Source organism: Oncorhynchus kisutch, linkage group LG7 (assembly GCF_002021735.2).
Source record: "Oncorhynchus kisutch isolate 150728-3 linkage group LG7, Okis_V2, whole genome shotgun sequence".
NCBI lineage: Eukaryota > Metazoa > Chordata > Actinopteri > Salmoniformes > Salmonidae > Oncorhynchus > Oncorhynchus kisutch.
Genome location: NC_034180.2, coordinates 49,221,950 through 49,238,846, shown reverse-complemented (window position 1 = coordinate 49,238,846; position 16,897 = coordinate 49,221,950). Strand labels below are relative to the sequence as shown.

The 16,897-nt window shown below is 43.4% G+C and overlaps 2 protein-coding genes across 4 annotated transcripts; both read left to right on the top strand.

The window, feature by feature from the left end:
- The first annotated feature begins 3,462 nt into the window (after positions 1 to 3,462).
- pomk (protein O-mannose kinase) lies at positions 3,463 to 5,843 on the top strand. Of its 3 annotated transcripts, none has more exons than XM_020488403.2 (3): positions 3,463 to 3,604; positions 4,600 to 4,887; positions 5,008 to 5,843. In XM_020488403.2, the coding sequence occupies exons 2-3, from the start codon at positions 4,615 to 4,617 to the stop codon at positions 5,782 to 5,784; spliced, it is 1,050 nt and encodes a 349-aa protein (XP_020343992.1). In that variant the 5' UTR covers positions 3,463 to 3,604; positions 4,600 to 4,614; the 3' UTR covers positions 5,785 to 5,843. The 3 variants fall into 3 exon arrangements, with proteins under 3 accessions (XP_020343992.1, XP_020343991.1, XP_031685094.1); XM_020488402.2 differs by having other exon boundaries at positions 3,486 to 3,611; XM_031829234.1 differs by lacking the exon at positions 3,463 to 3,604 and adding an exon at positions 4,037 to 4,410.
- Positions 5,844 to 6,230: 387 nt separating this feature from the next.
- On the top strand, positions 6,231 to 16,484 carry ivd (isovaleryl-CoA dehydrogenase). The gene is made up of 12 exons (XM_020488401.2): positions 6,231 to 6,531; positions 7,332 to 7,421; positions 7,758 to 7,809; positions 7,960 to 8,129; positions 9,818 to 9,911; positions 10,056 to 10,186; positions 12,690 to 12,786; positions 12,892 to 12,985; positions 14,459 to 14,540; positions 14,758 to 14,862; positions 15,035 to 15,107; positions 15,294 to 16,484. The coding sequence occupies exons 1-12, from the start codon at positions 6,409 to 6,411 to the stop codon at positions 15,425 to 15,427; spliced, it is 1,245 nt and encodes a 414-aa protein (XP_020343990.1). The 5' UTR covers positions 6,231 to 6,408; the 3' UTR covers positions 15,428 to 16,484.
- The last annotated feature ends 413 nt before the right edge of the window (positions 16,485 to 16,897 follow it).

The following is a 16,897-nucleotide window of genomic DNA, read 5'->3' as shown; positions in this document are numbered from 1 at the left end:
GCAGAGTGCAGGAGGTTTAGGCTTGAGATCCAAAGGTGTAGAATTCACACAACATGTGCCTAAAATCCAAATCAAGCAGATTGAGTGCCATGACTCAGTGTTGAAGTTACTCAAATCAAATTAAATGTATTTATATAGCCCTTCTGACATCAGCTGATATCTCAAAGTGCTGTACAGAAACCCAGCCTAAAACCCCAAACAGCAAGCAATGAAGGTATAGAAGCACGGTGGCTAGGAAAAACTCCCTAGAAAGGCCAAAACCTAGGAAGAAACCTAGAGAGGAGCCAGGCTATGAGGGGTGGCCAGTCCTCTTCTGGCTGTGCCGGGTGGAGACTCAAATTTTCATAAAAGACCAGCATGGTCAAATAATAATAATCACAGTAGTTGTCGAGGGTGCAGCAAGTCAGCACCTCAAGAGTAAATGTCAGTTGGCTTTTCATAGCCGATCATTAAGAGTATCTCTACCGCTCTTGCTGTCTCTAGAGAGTTGAAAACAGCAGGTCTGGGACAGGTAGCACGTCCGGTGAACAGGTCAGGGTTCCATAGCCACAGGCAGAACAGTTGAAACTGGAGCAGCAGCACGGCCAGGTGGACTGGGGGACAGCAAGGAGTCTTCATGCCAGGTAGTCCTGAGGCATGGTCCTAGGGCTCAGGTCCTCCGAGAGAGAGAGAGAGTGAAAGAGAGAATTAGAGAGAGCATACTTAAATTCACACAGGACACCGGATAAGACAGGAGAAGTACTCCAGATATAACAGATTGCCCCTAGCCCCCTGACACATAAACTACTGCAGCATAAATACTAACCCCACCCACTTTGCCAAAGCACAGCCCCCACACCACTAGAGGGATCTCTTCAACCACCAACTTACCATCCTGAGACAAGGCCGAGTATAGCCCACAAAGCCACGGCACAACCCAAGGGGGGCGCCAACCCAGACAGGAAGATCACATCAGTGACTCAACCCACTCAAGTGACGCACCCCTCCTAAGGACGGCATGGAAGAGCACCAGTAAGCCAGTGACTCCTCTGGAAGAGACCCTTTTTAAACCCACACCCACATTTCTGACGTTTTCTGAAACTCAACCTAAAGTGCAACACATCCGGTTTTGTAAAAAATAAATATGAACACAGAGCAGTTTACAAGCTACATGTAAAATATAACACCAGAATTGGATAACCTTATGAGAGAGAGGGAGAGACAGAGAGAGACAGAGAGAGACAGAGAGAGAGGGAGAGACAGAGAGAGAGAGAGAGAGAGAGAGAGAGAGAGAGCGAGAGAGAGAGAGGTTAATCTCTAAACCTACATTGGAAACACATTACATTTTTTTTATTTAGCCTTTGACTTATTTAACATACAGTATGTATTAGTCACAACAGATGATGGCAATGCACCATTCGACACATATCTACGATTGATATCAGCGCTGTCTCAATGCATCTTGAAATGGCCTACAGTGGTGACAGAATGTACTGTCAAACAAAGCTGAGAGAGAGAGAGAGAGAGGGGTTACCGGAGAGTTAGCTTCATCCAATGCACTGTAATTAGCATGTATATTAGTCTAGGTTACCTTTAGCTGGCTTTGTTTCAAAGCTTTTATGATCTACATTAAGATAATTCATAGGACGAACTACACTACTGCCAGAAAGCATGTAATGCACCCAGAAATGTCATATCTCTGTTGAAGATGCAAAAAGCATTTGTGGACACCATTTTGAGATACTGTATGTGCTATTATTTCATTGTGTCTAGGAAAGTATATCCATCCATTTCCACGATTATGTTGGGAAATTGAAATATTTGTGATCAACATCAGAAAAGGTTTTGTATTCTAGGTCTAATAGCTGCAAAACGATGTATAGCCATCAATCTGAAAGCATCAAATCCAATCTCAATAACAAACGTGAGGACTGAACTATCTAACTACATCCTATTAGACTATATATTATCAAATCGAACATAAAGCAGACATATTTGACAGCATTTGGAAACCGTATGTTGATCAAAGTGCTGCATAGTGGGCGTTTTGTTTTGTGTTGTTTTTGTTTGTGAATGTCAGTTTGTTTTGGTTCGATTTTTTGGCCTTAGTGTTTTGCTTGTGGATCCCTCTGTGAGAATGAATGTAGATTTCTGTGGGTGGGTGGGGAGCGGGTGGGAGGAGATGTATATTGACACTGTGAGATTATACTTTTTGTATTTATTTATTGTTTTTAAAAAAGGTGTGTAGTTAGTCCCCCCCTGTCTCCCTGTTCACCCACGACTGCGTGGCCACGCATGACTCCAAACCATCATCAAGTGATGTGTTATTGACTGTACGTTTGTAGGTTTGTTTATGTGTAACTCTGTGTTGTTGTTTTTGTCCCACTGATTTGCTTTATCTTGGCCAGGTCGCAGTTGTAAATGAGAACTTGTTCTCAACTGGCCTACCTGGTTAAATAAAGGTGAAATAAAAAATTAAAAAATCAAGGCCTCATCACCGACAACAATGAGACTGACAACAGAGAGGAGGTCAGAGACCTGGCAATGTGGTGCCAGGAGAACAATCTCTCTCTCAACGACAGCAAGACAAAGGAGCTGATCGTGGACTACGGGAAATGGAGGGGCGGGCATGCCCCCATTCACATCGAAGAGGCTGTAGTGGACTGGGTCAGCCCAGTACATCACTGGGGCCGAGCTCTCTGCCATCCACGACCTCCATACCAGTCGGTGTAAGAGGAAGGCCCGAAAATCTTTCAAAGACCCCAGCCATAGACTGTTCACTCTGCTACGCACGGCAAGCGGTCCCGGAGAGACATGTCTCGGACCAAAAAGCACCGGAACAGCTTCTACCCCCAAGCCATAAGACTGCTGAACAGTTAATCAAATGGCTACCCCGGACAAAAAAATATGTTTTTTTGTATTATTGTCACGTAGACCGGATAGGTAAAGTGAAATGTCTTGTTTTACAGGATCAGTCATAGTAGTACAACACCCATAGAGCAAATTTAGGGTTAAGTGCCTTGCTCAAGGGCACATTGACATGTTTTTCATCTTGTCGGCCCAGGTATTTGAACCAGCGACCTTTCAGTTACTGACCCAACGCTCCAACTGCAAGGCTACCTGCCTATTTGCATTGACTCTTTTTTGCTCTGACCCTCTTACGCTGACTATGCACAGTGAACACTCACTGAACTTGGTACTGGTACTCCGTGTATAGCCATCATTGTAAATAAGAATTTGTTCTTAACTGACTTGCCTAGTTAATGAAAGGTTAAATAAATAAAATAAATAAATATATATCCCTGTTATAGTTATATTGCGTTATTATTTTTCTACTTTTATTAGCCAATTGTGTTACTTTTTAACTCTGCAATGTTGGGGAAAGGCTCGTAAGTAAGCATTTCACGGTAAAAGTGTACATCTGTTGTATTCGGCGCATGTGACAAAATGTGAGGTGATTTGCTACGAGGGGACTTTTATTATGAAGTTGAACTTCAAGTAGAAGTTTTACCCGGATGTAATTGTTCAATGTTGGAGAAATTAATGACAACAATATACTGTTGATAAAGAACAATTCCTAAATAGATAAGAAACGTGGTCGGAGCGTCTTCACTCATCATGTAAAGTAAGGGGTAAGTTAGTTACTAGCTGCTAACCTGTAGTTCCCACTCGGGTCCTAACGTTATTCCTTTACTATGTTTAAAGGCGAATTGGCTCTGGAGGCCAAAAACAGCCAAATACTCCATCTATACGAGAATCGAATCTCAATTGTGGTAGCTACCGTTCTCGAAACATAAATCCCTCTACTGGTATGTTCATATCAAATACAAATAATATCACAAACGCAAAATACACATGCATGTACACCAGAGGCTGGAACATGCGTTGTAAAAATGTAGATTTTGTCTGTGCAGTAACACTCATCCTATAATATGAAAGAGGTACAAAACCGTACTGCAAGCGATGCGTGTTATTCTTCAGACCGATCGTCGATGCTCTTGACCAAACTCCCCCTTGCAGAAGACACTTTCGTCCAATCACTCATGTGTAAAGGAACTGAGGGTCATGATCAAGGGCTAGCTAGCATGCAGCTGCTTAGCCGGGTGTTGGGTTGGCTAGTAACTGCTTGTTGTGTTGTGAACACGCCTTAGGCTGTGAATAGGGCATGCTTTCTGTGTGTAATATGATTTATGTATGTATGTATGTATGTATGTATGTGTAATGGAGGTCAAAACGTGCCGTAAACTCACTCCACAGTTAGTTTGAATTGAGTTGTCCAGGAGGGAGGTCACGTGTGTTGCGGTGCAGAAAACCACTGGTTCGAGCTCAGTATTGGGCAGTCTGAAAGTGGCTGTTAGCAGCGCACGTTGACGTCGGTTTCATATGTAGTTAGCTAGCTATGCAAAGACCGAGGGTGCTGGAAGTATCAAGGTTCGTTTCTGTTCTCATTGTGGATTCTAGATCATGGCCCACTGCAGAGCTAGGTTGCTGCAACTCCTAAATGCCAGGGAGGGAGACTGCTTGTAATTTAAGACTGAATGTCATAGCTACAGTAGCTAAGCCAATTTTTAGGTCTGTGGGTTTCTAAAAGTTGCCTACTTCTCTTCCTTTTGTGAGCAGGCTCAGGACAGCAACATGGGCAGAAGCAACAGCACTACCTCACGCGGTGTTCCAGTGGTGCTGGTGTGCCTTGGTGCTCTGCTATTGGGCAATGTGGTGATCTACTTGTACCTGGACTCGCTGCAGCAGAGTGGCGACGGCGACCCCCACCTGACTCCTCATGGGGCATGTCCGCCCCGTCACTTTAGGATGGCCAACATGAGGAACTGTTCGCCCTGGCTGGAGTGTCCACAAGTCCGCACAGAGGTGCGCAAGTTGAAGATGATCGGCCAGGGAGCTGTTAAGCAGGTTAGCCACACAACAACAGAAAAAAATCTAAACATATGCCCAATTTCATTTGACATAACAAACCTGAATACATAACAAAACCTGAAGTGTTTATTCAGTGTCCTCCTCCCCCTCCCATAGGTTTTCCTGTCCGAGTGGAAGGGTCACAAAGTAGCCCTGTCCAAGCTCTCCTCTCCGGAGTACCAGGAGGACTTCCTCCATGGGCTCTCCATGCTCCAGGCCCTCCAAGGGCCCCATGTGGTGGTGCTGGTAGGCCTGTGCACAGAGGACCACACCCTGGTCACAGAGTACCATCCGCTGGGCTCTCTGCTCAACCTGGATGCCGTGCTGGCCCAGGAGAGGCACCGCATACGGGACACCTGGCAGACCCGCCTGCGGCTGGCACTGGACTACGTCTCCATTCTCCATTACCTCCACACCAGCACCGCCGGGACCAGAGTCATGTGTGACTCCAATGACCTGGTGAAAACCCTGTCACAGTTCCTGCTGACCAGCGACTTCCACCTGGTGGTCAATGACCTGGATGCCCTGCCAGAGGTCGGGGCCCCTGCAGGCTCGCTAGTGAGATGTGGCCACCGGGAGCTCACAGGGGAATTTGTGGCCCCAGAGCAGCTGTGGCCCCATAGTGACGGCCAGCCATTTGTCGATGAGCTTATGCCGGGGTACGACGAAAAAACGGACATTTGGAAAATTCCAGATGTTACACGTTTCCTGATGGGGAGGGTAGCGGGAGGTGACGTGGTCCACTTCCACCTCTTTCAGATCAACGGGGAGTGTAAGAGAAGAGACCCTCATCTTCGCCCCTCTGCAATGGATGTCCTGAGCGTGTACAGATCAGTCTATGCAACCATGATGAGAGACAGTCCCGGTCCTGGTGGCTCCAGAGACATGCTTTAATCTCATTTTGTCTTTGTACTGATAAGAAACTGGACCGTGTAATTAAAAATTAAATACAATTTTTGTCACCGTTTTATAATTTACCCTTTGAGATGTTACCTTTCAAAATCAAATAACAATGAATTATTATTTTTATTTTTATTTTTTTACATTTGCTCACTTTTATCTTCGATGCATTTGTGTTTAAATAATTAGTACAGTCTGCTGCAAGTAGCCCATCATGTCATGATGTGCTCCAGCACACAGGGTGGCGCTAACGCACCCGTTATTCCATTAACAGCTGACAGAAAACCTTCGCGCATAATAGAGGGAATTCTCTTCCAAACATGGGGTGTATTAATTAAAAACTATTGTTACAAAACAATTAGTATTTTGCAACAGAAACCGTTTACGCCAAACGGAAAACGTTTGGCAAAAGAAAACGAGAGTTTCTATAGGACAAATTCAGTTAGGTCCCGCCCCGTTCGGTTCTTAACCGGTTTCCGTTGCAAGACGTGATGAATACATCCCTGTTTTGTGGATTGTTGTAGCACGTCGGACACTATTCCCGTAATTGTGTAATTATCCGACCTTTCGCTGATCTTGACTGTTTCGGAGGATACAGTCTAGTACCGCAATTGAACAATGTTTGCAGTCAGGAGTGCATTCCGCCTGGGTGCAAGAATCACTGAGATTTCAAGACGAGGATGCGCTGTCGGTCTTCCCGTGGATGATGTCGTCAACGGGCTTACCGAGGAGCAGATACAAGTAACGTTAGATAACTGAAGTAGCTAACGTTAGCTAGCTAACGACCAACGACAGCTGACATTATTCAGTCAACAAGCTCAAATGAAAGTCTGTATTGTGTTTTTTTTTTTGTAATGAAGGAACAAAACAGAAAGGTGTCAAGGACGCGTAGCAAGTGTTAAAGGCCAAAATGACGGACTGCTACTGTTATGACAACTGTTGTGTCGAGAGTCTTTATTTAGATGGCTTTTGGTTGTACTAACTACCTATATTGCCTGGACATCGAGACGCTCGTTGTTCGGCTATCAGCTGTAGCTCACTAGTAGTCGGTTCAGAGCAAATTTATGCACGGGGCAAACGATGCTTTCAGACCTCTGGTAGCTATACTGGTATGATCCTAGACAAAGGTTACATGCGGACAACTAACGTTGATGTGGACGAGGGGTGGGTTTCTTGTGCAGCTTTTGATTGGGTGAAAGTTCGTGCATGCATGTGACGCTGCCTTTGCTCTGAAGGGGAATAAACTACGTTTTGCATAACAATATCAGCTGATTTATCAAAGTGCTGTACAGAAACCCAGCCTAAAAACACCAAACAGCAAGCCATGCAGGTGTAGAAGCACGGTGGCTAGGAAAAACTCCCTAGAAAGGCCAAAACCTAGGAAGAAACCTAGAGGAACCAGGCTGTTGATACTATCTAGTAGTTATTATTGTATTGATAAAAAAAAAAAATTAACAGTACTCTTAACAGTATACATGTGAACATATTCAGTTTGAAATTCATGTCGAGATATTTTTGCTGTCATTGCCTATTTTGTCCAGCTCCGACAGACAATCCGGAGGTTCCTAGCCGAGAAACTGGCACCCATTGCCGATGAGATTGACAAGAGCAATGAATTTGTTGGGATGCGGGTGAGATGATGAAATATGCTATTCTAATAAGAACTAGCAAGCTAGGACAACCTTACCATAATACGATGTAGTGTGTGTGTTATTCCTCTTGAATAATTGTATTATCTTACTGTTTGCTGCACTACAAACAGTATAATCCACCTCAAATGAATAACAAGACATCATTAGGATCCATGATCTAAATCATAAAAATACTGGACATTCTATTACAGTAGAGTTAACTCTTAATGTTCTTCATGTAGGTCTACAGTGAGTGTGTATTTTGGGACAAAAAATATGAACTTTGAACTTTGTTTATACCTGGTAACCTCTTGGGTTTTTTTTTTTTTCATGCAGGACTTTTGGAGGGACATGGGTGATATGGGACTTCTGGGTATCACTGCCCCATGTAAGAGATGGATACTAATTTCGGTTGATGTATCACTATGCTATTTATCCCGGCGTAAAAATAGTTTACCGGTAGTTTCATCAATGGCCGTGATGGTGAAGTAGCATCATAACTATGTTAACTCCCCCCCCCCCCACCCCACCCCCACAGTGGATTATGGTGGTTCAGGATTGGGTTACCTAGATCATGTGATTGTGATGGAGGAAATGTCGCGAGTGTCGGCAGCTGTCGCCCTCAGCTACGGGGCCCATTCGAACCTCTGTGTCAATCAGATGGTGCGCCATGGCAACACGAAGCAGAAGGACAAGTACATGGCCAAGGTGTGGATGATCTTTGTAGTCCCATGCATGCTTAATGCACTCTGAAGTATACAGGCAGCCTCAAAGTGCAATAGCCAGATGTTCTTTTTATTTCTTTGATATGAAATATATACCGTTGTCTTTTCCAAGCTCATGTTTGTGTCTACTCTATACAGGCAGTTTCACATTGAAATAGCCATGTTACAGTGCATTAGGAAACTATTCAGACCCCTTCACTTTTTCTATGTTACAACCTTATTCTAAAATGGATTAAATGGTTTTTTCCCCCTCAATCTACACACAATACCCCATAATGACAAAGCAAAAAAAGTAACTATCACATTTTACTTAAGTATTCAGAACCTTTACTCAGTACTTTGAAGCACTTTGGCAGCATTTACAGCCTTGAGTCTACTTGGGTATGACGCTACAAGCTTGGCACACCTATATTTGTGGAGTTTCTCTAATTCTTCTCTGCAGATCCTCTCAAGCTCTGTTAGGTTGGATGGGGAGCATCGCTACACAGCAATTTTCAGGTCTCTCCAGAGATGTTCTATCGGGTTCAAGTCCGGGCTCTGGCTGGGCCACTCAAGAAAATTCAGACCTGTCCCGAAGCCACTCCTGGGTTGGCTTGGCTTTGTGCCTAGGGTCATTGTCCTGTTGGAAGGGGAACCTTTTGCCCCAGTCTGAGGTCCTGAGCACTCTGGAGCAGGTTTTCATCAAGGATCTCTCTCTGTATTTTGCTCCGTTCATCTTTCCCTCAATCCTGACCAGTCTCCCTGTCCCTGCTGCTGAAAAACATCCCCACACCATGACGCTGCCACCACCATGCTTCACCGTAGGGATGGTGGCAGGTTTCCTCCAGAAGTGACACTTGGCAGAGAGTTCAATCTTGTTTTTAGGTGCCTTTTGGCAAACTGAGCGGGCTGTCATATGCCTTTTTACTGAGGAGTGGCTTCCATTTGGCCATTTTACCATCAAGGCCTCAACGGTGGAGTGCTGCAGAGATTGTTGTCCTTCTGGAAGGTTCTCCCATCGCCACAGCGGAACTCTACTCTGGCTCTGTCAGTGACCATCAGGTTCTTGGTCATCTCCCTTCTCTGCCGATTTCTCAGTTTGGCCGGGCGACCAGCTCTAGGAAGAGTCTTGGTGGTTCCAAACTTCCTCCATTTAAGAATGATGGAGGCCACTGTGTTCTGGGGATCTTCAATGCTGCAGACTTTTTTTGTGGTACCCTTCCCCAGATCTGTGCCTCTACAGCTCTACAGACAATTCCTTCGACATTATGGCTTGGTTTTTGCTTTGACATGCACTGTCAACTGTGGGACCTTTTATAGACAGGTGTGTGTCTTTCCAACTTTCCAAATCCTGTCCAATCAATTAAATTTACTACTAGTGGACTCCAAGTTGTAGAAACATCTCAAGGATGATCAATGGAAACGGGATGTTCCTGAGCTCAATTTTGAGTCTCATAGCAAAGGGTCTGAATGTTTATGTAAATATGATATTTATTTTATTTATTTTGAATACATTTTGAAATCATAAAAAAAAAAACTTGTCGTTATGGGGTATTGTGTGTAGATTGAGAAACAATTGATTTAATACATTTTTAGAATAAGGCTGTAATGTAACAATGTGGGCAAAAAGTCTAGGTCTGAATACTTTTTGAATGCACTGTATATCTTATGGTTCTAATATAATGTCCCCAGCTCATGACAGGAGAACACGTGGGTGCCTTGGCAATGAGTGAGCCCAACGCCGGATCCGATGTGGTGTCCATGAAACTGAAGGCCAGGAAAGAAGGTGAGCCCTCTGGAATATTCTCCTTAAAATCCCTTTCCGTAGTAGCACAAGTTCACTGAGCTAGTTCCTTACCTTTTAAAAGAAAATGGGCATCATTGCTCATACTGCTGTCCGTCTCCTCTCTGGGTTTTTATTTTGCTGAAGGTGACCACTACGTTCTTAACGGTGGAAAGTTCTGGATCACCAACGGGCCAGATGCAGACGTTCTCATTGTGTACGCTAAGACAGACCCGGAGGCTCACCAAAAGGGTATCACAGCTTTCATTGTGGAGAAGGCAAGTATTTATCTTAGGCAATGAAACCAAACGCCTTCCATATTCCACTTAAAACAGCTTCACCAGTTATGGGTCTGGGTCTATTCCCTCCTAGTTTTTTTTTGTTCGGCTTTGAGCAAATTTCAGGTCTGCGGAGTGCAAACTTAAACGTTTTGAAAAGTCTGTGCAACTTCCAGCGTGTGTTTACTGTGAACTCTGAAGCTGTACCCGCTTTAAGTTACATGTTTACTGTGAACTCTGATGCTGTACCTGCTTTAAGTTACAGGTTTACTGTGAACTCTGAAGCTGTACCCGCTTTAAGTTAGTTTTAAGTGGCCAAGTAGGCTACTGTGTCTATTTGATCATAATGTAGGCCTACCAGAGTGGCCTACAGTAGCAGCCAATGTTTGGCGTTCAATGTAGGCCTACCAGAGTGGCCTACAGTAGCAGCCAATGTTTGGCGTTCAATGTAGGCCTACATTCCATGAGACTTTTTTAAAAACATGCAGGGCTTGGCATTAACCTGTTTATCCACTTGTCCTTCAGACAAGGTGACTGGAAATGTTGTTTAGGCAAACCACTTTACAAAATAAAATGCATTATACCATTTACAGAGAAACAGACAAATTAATGTTCCCTCTGCCTATTGGCAGAGGGAATACAACACTATACAACACTGCCCCTTTAAGACAATCTCTTTACCTGAATCGTTTTTCAAATATGTCTAGGAATGTACATGTGTTGTGCTCTTGTAGGAAGCAATCACTCCCCTATTGCTGTCTACAAATGATCTATAACTGGGCTAATGACTCACTAACTAGCAAAGGATATGAACAAAATGTGCAGACATGGCTACATTCAGCTCTCGCTTTGATGTCAAAACAAGCGCATCTACTCACAACTGCTCATGCTGTAAACACAGTCCAGTTCAAAGTAAATGGACAGATCCATATATGGTCTGTTTGCATATAGGCCTATTGCAGCTCTGATTGGTTATGCCGCACCGGTCTGTGTAGAGTATGGCCTGAGTCCTGTGTGTCAATGCAATAGATTCCTACTCCAATGCGTTCTGCCTACAACAAAATATCTTGCGTAGTTTGTTTTGTTTCAGGTATGTTGTATTGAAAGTGGCTAATATTGCGTTGATTTGATCACAATTGCCACAATAAAGGGAAATGTTGAGTGTTTACTGGGAAAACTGTAGAACAGTGGTCACCAACCTTTTCTTAGTCAAGATCACTGAGTCAAAAATGCAAGCTGAGATCTAATGCTCAGATTATATATATTTTCTTATATGACTTAATGCAACATTAACCAATTAAAAACAGTACTGTAGCAATGAGGTTTGTGCCGTAAGCTATAGGCCCAATACAGTAATACCGCATATTGGCTTTGCTTGAATTTCTCTGCATAGTTCGGGACATGTTTTTATAAATATTTTTGCAAATTCTATTTCAAAATTTGAGGTAGGCTATATGATCACACTGGTAATCGATCCGTTGTTGTATTACTTGAGGCTCAGTAAACATACTTTTAAATTTGTATTTTACTGGCCTGAGGGAGAGGGCAGCAGACTGACTGTCTGCCTCTCAACATCCCTCCGCTCTCCCTTTCCTCCACTGACACTGACCAAAAAGGGACACTGTCTTTCAGCTGATGGCGAAACTTGAGTCTCACCACATTATTTCTGCCTACAAATTCATGTTACTCCTATGAACAGAGAAAGTCAAATATTCCTTGATTATTAAAAGACCAAAGCCGCGAATTATAACAACGCCTGTGGAAATAGGAAGAATATGCATTTTATGACTTATAAGTGTTGAATACAGTCTCTCTCTCTAGTCATGTTTGTAAATCTCACAGTATCAACTTTGCTTTCTTTTATGCCTGCTAAATTACTGGAGACACAGTAATATGAGCCATCCGATTGGCCAGCGGTAAGCCTATAGTGCACTTGATTTGCTCTCCGGGCCCGCCAGGAAGGCAGCGTTTGTACCTTCAGACACATAAAATGGTACGTTTGCCTACCCATTGCACAGGGCAGCTAAATTGGCTGCACCTACTGGCAATAGCCTGAGACAAATAAAACAAAATAGGAACACAAGGCTTTATCGTTGCGTTTTTACAGAAATGTTTGGCTATCGACTAGGATTGCCTTGGAGGACGATAGACCGGTTGGTGGACTCAACTTTTTAGAGCAGTGGTCAATCTCTGGCTTCTCTCCATGGGCTGATATTTGTTCTGCACGGCAGTCTGGGCTACTGCACGCCCGCATGCAGTTTGAGGGACCGTTGTCCTGGACCCGTTTATACTTAACACTTTATTTTATTATGATCAATAATGGAAATGCTTCTGTCTCGGCCTCTACATGGACTTTCCCGACATTACCCAGGTTTCCCAGTAATCGTGTTTTTGGAGGATTATGGATTTCTGGAAAACCTGGGAGTTTTTGTGAAAGATACTAGAATTTTGCAACCCTAGTCTGGACATATTGGTAAATTGTGTCCAACTTTTATTCCTACAGGGTATGCCAGGGTTTAGCACAGCACAGAAGCTGGATAAACTGGGAATGAGGGGATCCAACACTTGTGAACTTATCTTTGAGGACTGCAAGATTCCAGGTGTGTGTGCCTGAGCGTGTATGGACATTTGTGTGAGTGTATTCAGTAATATTTTGTATCATAATGAATTACGTTTTCAATTGCAACAGTGTCTTTTGATTACAGTGGAGAATGTCTTGGGTCCTCTCAACAAGGGAGTCTATGTGATGATGACTGGACTCGACCTGGAGAGACTTGTGCTCGCAGCAGGACCTATCGGGTAAATATACATATTCTAACACACCTATTCTGTCTACGTCTATTTAAACTCAGCAACAAAAAAGTGTCCCTTTTTCAGGGCCCTGTCGTTCAAAGACATTCCCAGATCTTCATTGTAAAGGGTTTAAACACTGTTTCCCATGCTTGTTCAATGAACCATAAACAATTAATGAACATGCACCTGTGGAAAAGTCATTAAGACACTAACAGCTTACAGACGGTATGCAATTAAGGTCACAGTTATGAAAACTTAGGACACTAAAGAGGCCTTTCTACTGACTCTGAAAAACACAAAGAGAGATGCCCGGGGTCCCTGCTCATCTGTGTGAACGTGCCTTAGACATGCTGCAAGGAGGCATGAGGACTGCAGATGTGGCTAGGGCAATGAATTGCAATGTCCGTACTGTGAGACGCCTAAGACAGCGCTACAGGGAGACCGTACGGGCAGCTGATTGTCCTCGCAGTGGCATTCCACGTGCAACAACACCTGTACAGGATCGGTACATCCGAACATCACACCTGTGGGACAGGTACAGGATGGCAACAACAACTGCCCGAGTTAAACCAGGAACGCACAATCCCTCCATCAGTGCTCAGGCTGAGAGAGGCTGGACTGAGGGCTTGTAAGCCTGTTGTAAGGCAGGTCCTCACCAGACATCACCGGCAACAATGTTGCCTATGGACACAAACCCACCGTCGCTGGACCAGACAGGTCTGGCAAAAAGTGCTCTTCACTGACGAGTCAAGGTTTTGTCTCACCAAGGGTGATGGTCGGATTCGGGTTTATTGTCGAAGGAATGAGCGTTACACCGAGGCCTGTGCTCTGGAGCGGGATCGAGGTAGAGGGTCCTTCATGGTCTTGGGCGGTGTGTCACAGCATCGTCGGACTGAGCTTGTCATTACAGGCACTCTCAACGCTTTGCGTTACATGGAAGACGTCCTCCCTCGTGGTACCCTTCCTGCAGGCTCATCATGACATGACCCTCCGGCATGATAATGCCACCACGCACAGAACGAGCAGTATGGCTGATTTTCCTACAAGACAGGAATGTCAACCTTCTGCGACAGCCAGCAAAGAGCCCGGATCTCAATCCCATTGAGCACGCCAGAAATGCCTGGGGACTTGCAGGGGACTTGATGGAAGAGTTGGGGTAACATCTCACGGCAAGAACCGACAAATCTGTTGCCGTCATTGAGGAGGAGATGCACTGTATTACTTAATGCAGCTGGTGGCCACACCAGATACTGACTGTTACTTTTGATTTTTGGAGCCCCCCCCTTTGTTCAGGGACACATTATTCAAATTCTGTTAGTCACATGTCTGTGGAACTTGTTTAGTTTGTCTCAGTTGTGGAATCTTATGTTCATACAAATATTTATACATGTTACATTTGCTGAAAATAAACGCAGTTGACAGTGAGGATGTTTCTTTTTTTGCTGAGTTTGCAATGAAGATAATGCTCCCCTCTTTCAGCATTATGCAAGCTGTGATGGACTTTTCCGTTCCCTACCTGCACGTTAGAGAAGCTTTCGGACAGAAAATTGGACACTTCCAGGTGGGAAATCAACCAAACCATTCTCAGGCGGTCAAATAAGGAAGGGCACTTGTGTCAATCATATTCCACTTACAACAGATCTCCACCTATTTCTCTTGCATATACCACTTCCTTTAAGGTTATAAAATGACTCAATTTGATGTGAGAATTAATATTGCTTTCAAGTATAACACTTTTTTTTGCCTTTTCTGGGATTTGTTTTTTTCCTTCCTACCAGTTGATGCAAGCAAAGATGGCTGACATGTACACACGCCTGGGTGCATGTAGACAGTATTTGTATAACGTGGCACGAGCCTGTGACAAGGGACATTCCAATTCCATGGTGAGCATTCTCGACAACAACAAAGTCCATTTTATTAATGTGAAATTCATAGATGTAATGTAACAGCAAATATATTGGCTGAAAGTGTTGATGACAAATGTAATGTTACTTTTTATAATGTGATTGGAAAAAAAATATTGGATGGCACAGTATTATCTTGGTGTTATTGTAGGACTGTGCTGGGGTCATTCTTTATTGTGCTGAGAATGCCACTCAAGTTGCTCTGGATGGAATTCAGTGCCTGGGTAAGAACCAAGCCATGCACTTTATAGAAACATGTTGATCTTTGTAGCTAATGTTAACATTGCATGCTCAACTGTTTTACACTTGTGTTCATCCTAACTTTAATCTCTCTGGGGAGGTGGAGGGATTGGAGGGCTTGATTTTAATTTAATTTATGACAAGTCATTGTTGCGTTTCTTCATCTACAGGTGGCAACGGCTACATTAATGATTACCCCATGGGCCGTTTCCTGAGGGACGCCAAGCTGTACGAGATCGGAGCAGGCACCAGTGAGGTGCGCAGGCTCATCATTGGTCGAGCCTTCAATGCCATGTACAAGTAGACCTTGAAAGCTGAAGTGAAGTACACGCACTGGATCACGACTCACCCAAAGGCCTTACACGAAATACCATTATACACTCTTAGAAAGGTTTCTAAAAGGGTTCTTTGCCTGTCCATGTGTAGGAGAACCCTGTATTGGTTCCAGGTAGAACCCTTTCACCCAATAAAGAACTGTTTTAAGAACCCTTTAGCGAAAAGTTTCTACCTTGGACCAAAACAGTCCCTGTAGGAGAAACAGCCGAGGGAACACTTTATGATTCTCCATATCAGCTTTAGTCACGGGCAACAAGCACCGGAGTAGCACCAACGGATGATGATTCATCTGGTGTGGACTTAGATCTCTGCCTCCAGTGTTTTAGATACAATAAGTAGTCTGGTATCAACCCAATTAAACTGTATTTATCATACTTTTAACATTTCTTATTATTTCAGTAACAATTAAATTTATGGCATTTTAATAGGGTTTTATTGATTCTACCTTGCAGTGAAATGACCTTAGTCTATATAGTGGAGGAATCTAGTAGTGTGTGTCTGAAGCAGTGAACCATGCAATATGCTCTGTTATGCAAAGAGTTCTTGCAAGCAGCAGCATTTTTAAATCATGATAAACTTCAGATTAAAATGTCCCCCTTCCGTTAGTTGTTGCCTTCCGTTGATGTTTCCTGGGTACATGGCTTTGTACACAAGTGGCTACCATTAACGACTTTTAAAACTATCGTTATCTTTTTGTGTTGTCACACTTTCTTGTTTTCAAAGTATTTGTAAACTTTCCATTTCTCAGTGGTGTTGAGCTGTGTAGAAAATCTTCTCCATGAATGAATGTGAAGATAGTCAGCAAAAACAATGTACTTGTACCAAACAATGATTTTCTATAATGGAAATATCATTGTTTACTTTTAAGAGCATATTCAAATAGTTAAATCAACTAAAAATTGTCTGATAGGAAGAACAAAAAAAATTGCAAGATTTGTTAATTCCTCAAGATTTTGTTTCAAACTAAGTATCCAAATTGGTTGGTGTCCTGTTTGTGTAGAATAAAAAATTACTTGGATTTTGCACTATTGGGCAATGTCTTATTTAAAATTCAAATGGTGCGCCATGTCTAATATTAAAGAAGTCTTGAGGTATTGCTCGCCGGAGGTAGAATACCTCATGATAAGCTGTAGACCACGTTATTTACCAAGAGTTCTCATCTATATTATTCTTAGCTGTCTATTTACCACCACAAACCGATGCTGGCACTAAGACCGCACTCCACAAGCTGTATAAGGCCATAAGCAAAATTCTCTTCCAGAAGTGGCGCCCCTAGTGGCCGAGGACTTAAATGCAGGCAAACTTACATCCATTTTACCTAACTTCTACCAGCACGTCACGTGCAACCAGAGGAAAAATGTAACTCTAGACCACCTTTACTCCACACACAGAGACATATATATATATACAAAACTCTCCCTCGTCTTTCATTTTCCAA

What these genes read in the sequence shown, in the direction of transcription:
- pomk (XM_020488403.2), top strand. Translation starts at nt 4,615, where the DNA reads ATGGGCAGAAGCAACAGCACTACCTCACGCGGTGTTCCAGTGGTGCTG. An exon ending in GCCAGGGAGCTGTTAAGCAG is followed by an intron (nt 4,888 to 5,007) that starts GTTAGCCACACA and finishes CCCCTCCCATAG; the next exon opens with GTTTTCCTGTCCGAGTGGAA.
- ivd (XM_020488401.2), top strand. Translation starts at nt 6,409, where the DNA reads ATGTTTGCAGTCAGGAGTGCATTCCGCCTGGGTGCAAGAATCACTGAG. An exon ending in TGAGGACTGCAAGATTCCAG is followed by an intron (nt 12,787 to 12,891) that starts GTGTGTGTGCCT and finishes TTTTGATTACAG; the next exon opens with TGGAGAATGTCTTGGGTCCT. An exon ending in GGATGGAATTCAGTGCCTGG is followed by an intron (nt 15,108 to 15,293) that starts GTAAGAACCAAG and finishes CTTCATCTACAG; the next exon opens with GTGGCAACGGCTACATTAAT.